Source organism: Eriocheir sinensis, chromosome 42 (genome assembly GCF_024679095.1).
Source record: "Eriocheir sinensis breed Jianghai 21 chromosome 42, ASM2467909v1, whole genome shotgun sequence".
NCBI classification, from domain to species: domain Eukaryota; kingdom Metazoa; phylum Arthropoda; class Malacostraca; order Decapoda; family Varunidae; genus Eriocheir; species Eriocheir sinensis.
In genome coordinates, this window is record NC_066550.1 from 14,017,165 (window position 1) to 14,029,588 (window position 12,424).

The 12,424-nt window shown below is 39.2% G+C and overlaps 1 protein-coding gene and 1 long non-coding RNA gene across 13 annotated transcripts in view; both read left to right on the top strand.

Annotated features, from left to right (window-relative positions):
* Positions 1–1,609, top strand: part of LOC127010114 (uncharacterized) — a 32,950-nt gene extending 31,341 nt beyond the window's left edge. For 7 of the 11 annotated variants that reach the window (XR_007762927.1, XR_007762928.1, XR_007762917.1 and 4 more), the window contains one exon: positions 1,166–1,609. Coding sequence is in view for 1 of the 11 variants with exons in the window: in XM_050883950.1 (XP_050739907.1) it covers positions 1,166–1,349 (184 nt within the window). In the remaining 10 variants the exon portion in view is untranslated. Of the gene's footprint in view, positions 1–306; positions 440–883 lie in introns of all 11 variants that reach the window. The other 4 variants (XR_007762924.1, XR_007762921.1, XR_007762926.1 and 1 more) reach the window with 3 other exon arrangements.
* LOC127010117 (uncharacterized) overlaps positions 1–12,064 on the top strand; it is a 48,310-nt gene extending 36,246 nt beyond the window's left edge. Inside the window, exons 1-3 of one of the 2 annotated variants that reach the window (XR_007762930.1) lie at positions 7,268–7,387; positions 9,307–9,367; positions 11,892–12,064. This is a non-coding gene — a long non-coding RNA (uncharacterized LOC127010117). Of the gene's footprint in view, positions 1–7,267; positions 7,388–9,306; positions 9,368–11,891 lie in introns of those variants that run through there. The other variant, XR_007762931.1, reaches the window with a different exon arrangement.
* Positions 12,065–12,424: the final 360 nt, after the last annotated feature.

The window sequence follows — 12,424 nt, forward strand, 5'->3', positions numbered from 1 at the left end:
CAAGACAGCGGCCGGCCAGGGACGAGAACCACAAGAGGTGGAGGAGAATGAGGAAGAGGAAGGTGAGGTCAATCTCTTATTCATTTTTTATTCACTTATATTTTTAGGTGAGGATAATCTCTCTCTCTCCCGTTCAAGGTGCAGAGGTCATCTCAAACTATCACCAGCATCATAAAACAGTCCATGAAAAGCCCCACGAGAGGCTTTTCAAACAGGCAAACTGAGGCGACAATACTTAGAAAAACACAAGCATTATTATCTAGAAATTGTCAACTTTTATCCGACTGACAATGGACTTTCTTTCAGGGCGGTGGAGAGGCGGAAGAAGAGTGGAGGAGGAGGCTGTGTGGAGAGGTGGTGTGCTGGATGGAGACTGGACAACGGTATCTGGTTTGCTGGATGAAGCCTTGACAACGGTATCTTCACACGCCTGGCAGAGGTATAGCGACTGATTGCTTTCGTTGTGTTCGAAGCTGCTTTACTAGATAGGATTATGGGAGAGAAGGGAAGGAAAGGGAGGAATTAGGAAGGAATGAGAAGGGAAGGAAAGGAATTAGAAGGGTAGGAGAGGAAGAGAAGGGAAAGGAAGGAATTAGGAGAGTAGGAAAGAAAAGGAATTAGAAGGTTGGAGGAAAGAAGGAAAGGGAGGAATTAGGAAAGTAGGGAAAGAAAGGAATTAGAAGGGTTGGAGAGGAAAGAGAAGGGATAGGAAGGAAGTAGGAGAGTAGGGAAGGAAATGGAAAGAGAAGGGATAGGAAGGAAAGGAAAGAAGGGATAGGAAGGGAAGGAAAGAAAATAAGAAATAGAATAGAAAGTAAGAAATAAGTAAGGAAAAAAGAAAGGAAAATTAGGAAACCGACCACTAACCTCCTATTTCTTCCAGGACGACCAAGAAAAGAAGAAGAAGAAGAAGAGAAGAAAGAAGACAAGAGAAGAAGGCTATCACACATACAGGAATTGCAGCATCAAGAGGAAAGATTCAGGTTATATATAAATTTAAAATGCAAGGAATATTTCACAGTGTAATGTACCGGGTTATATTTTTACATGCATGTATGTACTATGTGATATGTTTACGCATCTACGAAGGCAATATATTTAAACGTAACATCCCGGGTTATATATTTGTAAGTGTATGTACTACGCGATATATTTTAAGGGTAAGGTACTGGGTTATATCTGTAAGTGTATGTACGAAGCGATATATTTTAAGCGTAAGGTACTGGGTTATATCTGTAAGTGTATGTACGAAGCGATATATTTTAAGCGTAAGGTACTGGGTTATATCTGTAAGTGTATGTACGAAGCGATATATTTACGAATATTCTAAGCGTAATGTTTTGAGTTGAATATTCGTAAGAGTGTGTACTAATCTATATATTTCCGTATCTACCATTGGGATATATTTTAAGTGTGTGCTATGGGAAAATACGTATGGCTATTGACAATATCTGCATGGGAAAATATTTAAGTGTATGTGTTAAGGTATATATTTACGTATCTACCGAGGGATAATATTTAAGGGTATGGACGAAGCGATATATTTACATAAAAGGATATATTTTAAGCATAAGGTATTGGGTTATATTTCTACGTATGTGTACTATGCTATATATATAACAACATCTATGGCTTCTGCATGGCAAATCTAACATCCTCTTCGACTATCCACATTAACCCTGTTGCTGCTGCTGCTATATTAACAACAACTATGGTTTCTGCATGACAATTTTCGCTGCTTTGGCTATTTACAATTTCCATGGATTTGAGTATTGAAACAAACAACTATATATGGTTTCTGCATGACAATTTTTGCTGCTTCGGCTATTTACAATTTCCACGGATTTGAGTATTGAAACAAACAATTATATATGGTTTCTGCATGACAATTTTTGCTGCTTCGGCTATTCACAATTTCCATGGATTTGAATATTGTAACAAACAACTATATATGGTTTCTGCATGATAATTTTTGCTGCTACTCGCTCATCCGTTTCCGCTTCCTCTATCGCAATAACCTGCAATGCTGCTCCGGCTATTGCTACGCATGTACTGCCCAGAACTTTAATCCACCCCAACTTCAGTGTCTCCATTAAAGAGAAGCATAGACCAGGCAAGAGTCGTAGGAACTGGCACGAGCTATAAATAAAATTCGCTTGCGTTTATGCCCCATGTACTGTAGCAATGACCCAAACGATGAATATTCTGATCAATTATGGCAGAATTAGACCAAGCAGGAGTCGTGCATCATGGCAGACGCGCTGTAAATAAAATCCACATGCGTTGTTGCTCCTTGGGCTGCAGCAATGACCCGAACAATTTCCTGACCAAGGATAAGAGGATTAGGCCTACAGGGGACACCTCTTAAAAAAAACGCACCATGACTTTTACCTCAAATCAAGGTGGTGTGGAAATAAAGTCAACACACGAATGCACACACAGTACCATACACCCCGTTATGCAGTGTCTCACCCATACAGGGACACACACATATGCGGTTGAGAGGGCTGATCCTCGACGATGTATGGTTGAATGTCCGCAGTACAGGTTGTACATAATGATTTCTGTACACATGTACGTAACAGGAAAAATGGTTGATTGGAATGCCTTCGTCCATTTCCAGAGGGCCAATTATTGATGACGTAAGGTTGTATGTCTGCAGTAAGGGCTACACGTAATGATTTCCATACACAAGCAATTATACGTAACAGGAAGACGAAGAATAAGATGTTTGTTTAAGGTCAAAAGGGCTGATTCTTGATGATGTATATGTCTAATGCATTCTCCCATACACTCCATGCTTGCAGGAAGGGTTACACATAATGATTTCTATACACAAACTAATATACATAATAGGAAAGTGAAGAATAAGGTTTGTATTAGGTCAAAAGGGCTGATTCTCGACAATGTATGTCTGTATTACATTCTTCCATACACTCCATGCTTGCAAGAAGGGTTATACGTAAGTTCATCTATACACAAGGAATTATAAGTAACAGGAAAATAAAGAATGAGGTGTTTGTATAAGGTCGAAAGGGGTGATTCTCGACGATGTATGTCTGTATTGCATTCTTCCATAAACTCCATGCTTGCAGGAAGGGTTATACGTAAGTTCATCTATACACAAGGAATTAGAATTAACAGGAAAATAAAGAATGAGGTGTTTGTATAAGGTAGAAATGCCCGATTCTCGTTGATGTACGTCTGTATTGTATTATTTCATACACTCGATGCTTGCAGGAAGGGTTATACTTAATGATTGCACAAGCATTTATATGTAACAGGAAAATTAAGAATGAGGTGTTTGTATAAGGTCGAAAGGGCTGATTCTCGACGCTGTATGTCTGTATTGCATTCTCCTATACACTCCATGCTTGCAGGAAGGGTTATATGTAAGTTCATCTATACACAAGGAATTATAGGTAACAGATAAATAAAGAATGAGGTGTTTGTATAAGGTAGAAATGCCCGATTCTTGTTGATGTATGTCTGTATTGCATTATTTTATACACTCAATGCTTGCAGGAAGGGTTATACTTAATGATTGCACAAGCATTTATACGTAACAGGAAAATTAAGAATTTATTATGTGTTTCAAAGAGTTATATTCTACATTATTCCTTCCTTCCTCTTCATCCAGTCCTACATCAATTTATTATGTGCTTCAAAGAGTTATAAATGACAGTTTTCAACTTCCTTCCTCTCCACACACTTCTTAATCAATTTATTATGTGCTTCAAAGAGTTATAAATGACAGTTTTCTCCTTCCTTCCTCTCCACACATTTCTTAATCAATTTATTATGTGCTTCAAAGAGTTATAAATGACAGTTTTCTCCTTCCTTCCTCCACACATTTCTTAATCAATTTATTATGTGCTTCAAAGAGTTATAAATGACAGTTTTCTCCTTCCTTCCTCTCCACACACTTCTTAATCAATTTATTATGTGCTTCAAGGAGTTATAAATGACAGTTTTCTCCTTCCTTCCTCTCCACACATTTCTTAATCAATTTATTATGTGCTTCAAGGAGTTATAAATGACAGTTTTCTCCTTCCTTCCTCTCCACACATTTCTTAATCAATTTATTATGTGCTTCAAAGAGTTATAAATGACAGTTTTCTCCTTCCTTCCTCTCCACACATTTCTTAATCAATTTATTATGTGCTTCAAAGAGTTATATTCTACATTATTCCTTCCTTCCTCTCCACACATTTCTTAATCAATTTATTATGTGCTTCAAAGAAATAAATGCCACAGTTATTAATTCCTTTCCACACCTTCTTAAATCAGTTTATTATGTGTTTCAAAGAGTTACATTCCACATTATTCCTTCCTTCCTCTCCACACATTTATATATCAATTTATTCTGTGTTTTAAAGAGTTATATTCTACATTTTTCCTTCCTTCCTCTCCACCCATTTCTAGATCAATTTATTATGTGTTTTAAAGTTAAATGACTACTATTTCCTCCTTCCCTTTCATGGTTAAACTCCCCAATTCTTTCCCTTCCCAGGCAGTTATTTCCCACTCAAATTATTTCCCTTCCTAATTATTTCCTTTCGCTGGTTAAGTGCCCTGGTATTTTCCTTCCTTTAAGTCAATGTATTATGTGTTTCAGAGTTAATTGTCAGTTATTTCCCAGCTATTTTTCTTCACAATCATTTCCACTCCTAATTATTTCCCTTCTATGGTTAAGTGCCCCAATTATTTTCCTACCTAGTTGTTTTCCTTCCCAGTTATTTCCCTTCCCAGTTATTTCCCTTCCCAGTTATTTCCCTTGTCATTTATTTCCCAGTTATTTCCCTTCCCAGTTATTTCCCTTTCCAGTTATTTCCCTTTCCAGTTATTTCCCTTCCCAGTTATTTCCCTTGTCAGTTATTTCCCAGTTATTTCCCTTCCCAATCATTTCCCTTGTCAGAAAAACGCAGAAACAGAGGCAGAAGTGAAACAAGAAAATGCGAAAGAAAGGAGGAATAAGCATAGAGTGAAAAATGATCAGGGAAGTACAGAGATAAAGAAGGGAAGAAGAAGAGGAGGAATAAAGGGAGGAGGAGGGAAAAACGAAGAAACAAAGGAAGAAGGGAAACAAGAAAATGCGAAAGAAAGGAGGAAGAAGCATAGAGTGAAAAATGATCAGGGAAGTACAGAGATAAAGAATGGAAGAAGAGGAGGAGGAAAGAAAGAGGGATGAAGGAGGAGGAAGGAAAACGAAGAAACAGGCAGAAGGGAAACAAGAAAATGCGAAAGAAAGGAGGAAGAAGCATTGAGTGAAAATGATCAGGGAAGTACAGAGATAAGAAGGAATAAGAAGAGGAGGAAAGAAGGAGGAGGGAAAAACGATCGAAGAAACAGAGGCAGAAAGGAAACAAGAAAATGCGAAAGAAAGGAGGAAGAAGCATAGAGTGAAAAATGATCAGGGAAGTACAGAGATAAAGAATGGAAGAAGAGGAGGAGGAAAGAAAGAGGGATGAAGGGAGGAGGAAGGAAAAACGAAGAAACAGGAAGAAGGGAAACAAGAAAATGCGAAAGAAAGGAGGAAGAAGCATAGAGTGAAAAATGATCAGGGAAGTACAGAGATAAAGAAGGGAAGAAGAGGAGGAGGAAAGAAAGAGGGATGAAGGGAGGTGGAAGGAAAAACGAAGAAACAGAGGAAGACTTAGGGGAAACAAGAAAATGCGAAAGAAAGGAGGAATAAGCATAGAGTGAAAAATAATCAGGGAAGTACAGAGATAAAGAAGGGAAGAAGAGGAGGAGGAAAGAAAGAGGAATAAAGGGAGGAGGAAGGAAAAACGAAGAAACAGAGGAAGAAGGGAAACAAGAAAATGCGTAAGAAAGGAGGAATAAGCATTGAGTGTAAAATGATCAGGGAAGTACAGAGATAAAGAAGGGAAAAAGAAGAGGAGGAAAGAAAGAGGAATAAAGGGAGGAGGAGGGAAAAACGCAGAAACAGAGGAAGAAGGGAAACAAGAAAATGCGTAAGAAAGGAGGAATAAGCATTGAGTGAAAAATGATCAGGGAAGTACAGAGATAAAGAAGGGAAAAAGAAGAGGAGGAAAGAAAGAGGAATAAAGGGAGGAGGAGGGAAAAACGCAGAAACAGAGGAAGAAGGGAAACAAGAAAATGCGAAAGAAAGGAGGAATAAGCATTGAGTAAATAAGGATCAGGGAAGTACAAAGATAAAGAAGGGAAGAAGAGGAGGAGGAAAGAAGGAGGAATAAAGGGAGGAGGAGGGAAAAACGAATAAACAGAGGCAGATTAAGGGAAACAAGAAAATGCGAAAGAAAGGAGGAAGAAGCATAGAGTACAAAATGATCAGGGAAGTACAGAGATAAAGAAGAGGAGGAAAGAAGGAGGAATAAAGGGAGGAGGCCCCGGAGGGAAAAACGAAGAAACAAAGGAAGAAGGGAAACAAGAAAATGCGAAAGAAAGGAGGAATAAGCATAGAGTACAAAATGATCAGGGAAGTACAGAGATAAAGAAGAGAAGAAGAAGAGGAGGAAAGAAGGAGGAATAAAGGGAGGAGGAGGGAAAAACGAAGAAACAGAGACAGAAGGGAAACAAGAAAATGCGAAAGAAAGGAGGAATAAGCATAGAGTACAAAATGACCAGGGAAGTACAGAGATATAGAAGGGTAGAAGAGAGAATGAAATAAAGATAAAATAATAACCATAGTGAAAAATGACGACGCCAGGGCGATTGGCACCCCTGTCTGTGGGTCAAAAACAGGTCAAGCATAGTGAAAAACAGGTCAAAATTGAGCCAGATTTTGTATCTTAAGCCAAAGTGAAGTTATTTAGGCCTAACGCATGAGAAAAGAGCCTAAATTTTGCGTTTTAAGGCCTAGAAGAAGTTGATTTGGCAACCTGCACATGGCCGGTTGGTTCTTGTTTGGCGGGTTTTTATATTTTCAAAGTGTTTTTATCTTTTACGGTCATTACTTTTATCATCATATATTTAGATTAATTTATTTATAACTCATTCCCGTCTGAGATTATTTATAAAGTATTTGCAAGAACAATCATGGCGCGCGGCGTTGTCAAATGGCCGCGGTCCGCATGTCATATTTCACGATTTCTCATCCAAAAACTATTCCCCACGCCCCAGTAACAACATTTATTTATAGATAGCTTCAGGCTCATTAATTATCGATGGGTTTGGGATATAATTATAGGTCAGAAGGAGGGTATGAAGCAAAAATTATGGCACCACTGTGAAAAAGGAGGGAAGCCAGGCGGAGAAGCTTGCCGGCCCGCCATTTTCCTTTCAGTCCCGGGGCGACTTCCATCAGAGGAGGACGTGCGTTCAGTCGCTCTTCTTGATTTCGCCTAAACACCCCCTACAGCCCCTTCCCCCCCGGTTATCATGGCTGCAATAGAACATAATTAAGGTAAGCTAAAATATAGAAGGGTGAAAGTGCTTGCAATACGGTTTTAAGGGAAATTAGTTTGGGTTACGAGGGGGGACTTAAATATTTCCGCCATTTTTTTAACTCCTATTTTTAGTGGTAATTTATCATTTTTAGTGGTAATTTATGGTTCAGTTTAATATTGTAAAGGCCAATATATACGGTTTTAAGGGTAAGTATTTTTTGGTTACGAGGGGAGAAATTTTTCCGCCAATTTTTTTTTTTTTTAATTCACCTGTTGTATTTTAGCGGTAGATTATAGTGTATAGCTTATTTAATATTCTCGAAAGGTTAAATTAACTGTTTGTCAGTCTTCTAGTTATTAATTTATCGCTTATTCCCTCATTCATTTCTACTAATACGTTATTTTATTGTGGAGATGCAGTTTTAAGGTAAGGTTCAATGTGTTTTAATTCCCCACGGCGGTAAATATATTGGTCTTATTATTATTATATTTAAACTAATCTCCCGGGAAGCCATATGGTGAAATATAACCCTTAATTAAGACGGGAGTGCAAAAGGGCCATAATATATCTGGCTTGGGCGGGATGTCATCAGCGTCCCTATATTGTGTTCTGATTGGCTGCCTTAGTGTCATATTGCCCGCTGATTGGCTGCCCGGCTGTGACTTGGCGCGAAGCACTAAACAGCTGATCCCTTCCCTCTCACGCCATGCCCACGCTTACACACTCGTTTTTCTTGCTTTTACGAGTTTTCCAGAGCCATTTGCGGTGTTTCTTGATGCCGTACAGTGTTACAAGGTATTACTGTGTTACTGGGTGAAGGGATAGAGCGGTGGAGTGCAGTGTTGCGTTGTATTGCGCCCGTGTGCAGAGAGGACTCATGGCTACACTGAAACACTCGTTTTTCTTGCTTTTACGAGTTTGCTAGAGCCATTTGCGGTGTTTCTTGATGCAATACAGTGTTTCAAGGTATTACTGTGATACTGGGTGAAGGGATAGAGCCGTGGAGTGCTGTGTTACGGTGTATTGCGCCCGTGTGCAGAGGGGACTCATGGGTACACTTACACACTCGGTTTTCTTGCTTTTACGAATTTTCCAGAGCCATTTGCGGTGTTTCGTGATGCAATACAGTGTTACAAGGTACTACTGTGTTACTGGGTGAAGGGATAGAGCCGTGGAGTGCTGTGTTGCGGTGACCGGCGTGAAGGCTTTGCTGGGGCCATGTGCAGTGTTTTTGAGGATAATACAGTGTTGCAAGGAATTATAGTGTTACTTGAGAAACAATAGAGCTATGTTACGGTGCTGTGATGGGCTGTGTTGATGTGACGGTGGTGTGGCTTGGCAGTGACGACCGTGTGCAGTGTTACGCAGTGCCAGAGAGTGCCACACGTTATTATCTGCTTACGTGAGAAACTATATATATGTTACGGTGCTGTGTGAAGTGACCGGCTGTGAGGCTTGGCAGTGACGGACGTGTGCAGTGTTACGCAGTGCCAGAGAGTGCCAAACGTTATCGGCATACGTGAGAAACTATATATCTGTTACGGTGCTGTGTGAAGTGACCGGCTGTGAGGCTTGGCAGTGACGGACGTGTGTTCAGTGTTACGCAGTGCCAGAGAGTGCCAAACGTTATCTGCTTGAGTGACAAACTAATCAGCTGTGTTACGATGCTCTGATGGTGTGCTATGTTGCGTCTATAGGTGTTAATGTGACGGGTGTGGAGGCTTGACAGTGACGGGTGTGTAGTGTTACGCAGGGCCACACGTTCATCTGCTTATGTGACATCCTATATATAGCTGTGACGGTGCTGTGTTGCGTCTACAGGTGTTGATGTGACGGGCGTGGAGGCGTGTGACGTGTGTTGAGACGTTAATTGATATTTCGTTAGTGCCTGCCAAACACCTGCGTCTAACTCTTCTGTTTCTTCTTCCTCCACAGGTGTCGGGCACCCGGCACGTGAACTAAGATGGAGTATTGCTTCAGGGCGGCTCGCTAAATGGTAAGTGTGTGTTGACCTGCTGTTGTATTATGAAGCCTAGGCCTGCAAGTCTGGGGGGGGGCTGCAGCTCTTAGTTTTATTTATTTATTTTTTACTTTATTTACCTATTTATTTATTTTACTTTTATATTTGTTTATTTTTATTTATTTGGTGTTGGAGGGTCACGCATCGTCGATCTAGCACATTTTTTATGCTATTAACACTTGTTTCGTAATTTCCTTTCATAATGAACAAATATTTCTTCAAACCTTATTTTATTTTTATTTTTTTTAAGCCTTAAGTTTATTATGGATAGGAAAATAAGCACTGTTTGTGTATTGATGTTTTAATTTATTATGAAAAGGACTATAATTTACTACAGTTTTGAGCAACTGCTACCATACCACTAATATATTTCCTACCATACCACTAATACATTTCCTACTGTACCACTAATACATTTCCTGCCATACCACTAATACATTTCCTACTATACCACTAATACATTTCCTACCATACCACTAATATTTCCTACTATACCACTAATACATTTCCTGCCATACCACTAATACATTTCCTACTGTACCACTAATACATTTCCTGCCATACCACTAATACATTTCCTACTATACCAATAATACATTTCCTACCATACCACTAATATTTCCTACTATACCACTAATACATTTCCTACTATACCACTAATACATTTCCTACTATACCACTAATACATTTCCTACCATACCACTAATATTTCCTACTATACCACTAATACATTTCCTGCCATACCACTAATACATTTCCTACTATACCACTAATACATTTCCTACCATACCACTAATACATTACCTACTATACCACTAATACATTCCCTACCATACCACTAATATACATTCCCTACTCTATATACCACTAAAACATTTCCTACTATACCACTATTACATTCCCTACCATACCACTAATACATTCCCTACTATACTACTAATACATTTCCTACCATACCACTAATACATTTCCTACCATACCACTAATACATTCCCTACTATACCACTAATACATTCCCTACTATACCACTAATACATTTCCTATCATACCACTAATACATTTCCTACCATACCACTAATACATTCCCTACTATACCACTAATACATTTCCTACCATACCACTAATACATTTCCTACCATACCACTAATACATTCCCTACTATACCACAAATACATTTCCTACTATACCACTAATACTTTTCCCATCATATCACTAATACATTTCCTACTATACCACTAATACTTTTCCTACCATACCACTAATACATTTCCTACCATACCACTAATACTTTTCCTACCATGCCACTAATACTTTTCCTACCATACCACTAATACATTTCCTACTATACCACTAATACTTTTCCTACCATACCACTAATACATTCCCTACTATACCACTAATACATTCCCTACTATACCACTAATACATTTCCTACTATACCACTAATACATTCCCTACTATACCACTAATACATTTCCTACTATACCACTAATACATTTCCTACTATACCACTAATACATTTCCTACTATACCACTAATACATTTTCTACTGTACCACCAATACTTTTCCTACCATACCACTAATACATTCCCTACTATACCACTAATACATTTCATACTATACCACTAATACATTCCCTACTATACCACTAATACATTTCATACTATACCATTAATACATTCCCTACTATACCACTAATACATTTCATACTATACCATTAATACATTCTCTACCATACCACTAATACATTTTATACTATACCATTAATACATTTCCTACCATACCACTAATACATTTCCTGCTATACCGCTAATACATTTCAGTAACATCTTCCATACATGCAGTGGTACCACATTACAACAAAGTGTGACTCGATTGAATTACTACAGTTTGATACTTAGGATATATGTAGTACTTGGAAATGTGGATTGAATCTTGCAGCTAACCTTCATGTGTATATATAATTTCTTGAATTTAAAGGCTTCTTTTATTTATTTTATTTGTATTTTTTCCATTTTCTGTACAAGGCTTTCCTTAGTGGTCTTTTTTGGGGTGACATTCATTTTCTTCTTTTCTTTATCCTTTTTTCGTCTTTATTTATTTTTTACAGCATAGGGCAACTGAAAGAAAGTGTTGAAATTTTTTTTAATCACTGCACCTGTAAAAGAGAAAAGTAAAGAGTGGTCAAGAGAGGTCAATTTCAGGTGCAGAGGTGTCGATGCACTTCTTGATAGAGGTCAAGTTTTAGGCAGGAGGCAAAGGTTTTCATCAGTAATATTTAAACTGGGTGTTCTGTTCAAGTTGATATTCAATAAAATATAGAAATGTAAAGTCTTGGTGGCATTAAATTTAATTTGAATCCACTTAGGTCTAATTACACCCCACCTCGATCAATGTGACTGGACCATAGGCTCTGTGTGGTCTGAATATCTATGTAAATGATGCTTTTTGGCAGAGTTGGTAGCCTGGTATTGGTGTGACACTCCCTTCCCTCCTCAGGTGCTGTGTGTTGCTGCCCTCCACAGCACCATTGGCCGCCCTGAAAATCACGGCAGGGGAACCAGGAACAGGAGCTCAGCATCACTAAGTTAAGTACCTCACCATGACACTCTCATCTTTGTCTTCCTTTCAAAACTTTTTACTTCCCTCTCGAACCCCACCTTCTACTCAACCTCCCCATGATTGTGAGTGAAGTATGCCTGCTGGTGCTGTCCCTGTCCGTCGGTAGGAAGGTGAATCGTCATACTGTCCCGACGTCGTAACACCCGCACGGGGTGAAGGGACTCATGTAAGGCAGCGGCGGCGCCCTAAGGTGGGGAGGGCTGCGCCGACACCTCCACAGTCGTCTTTGGCGTCTGCTGGCTGGCTAGGTGGTCTGACTCACTGTCTGGGTTGTTTGTCGACGCCGGATTGGGAACTGGATCTCCAGAGGTGCACATGTCACAGAGATGGTAGTAGAAGCACGAGAGATGACTGATGATGTGGCTGTACATGTCCTTTCTTAAGCCCTGTTCACATTGTGCTGACATCGA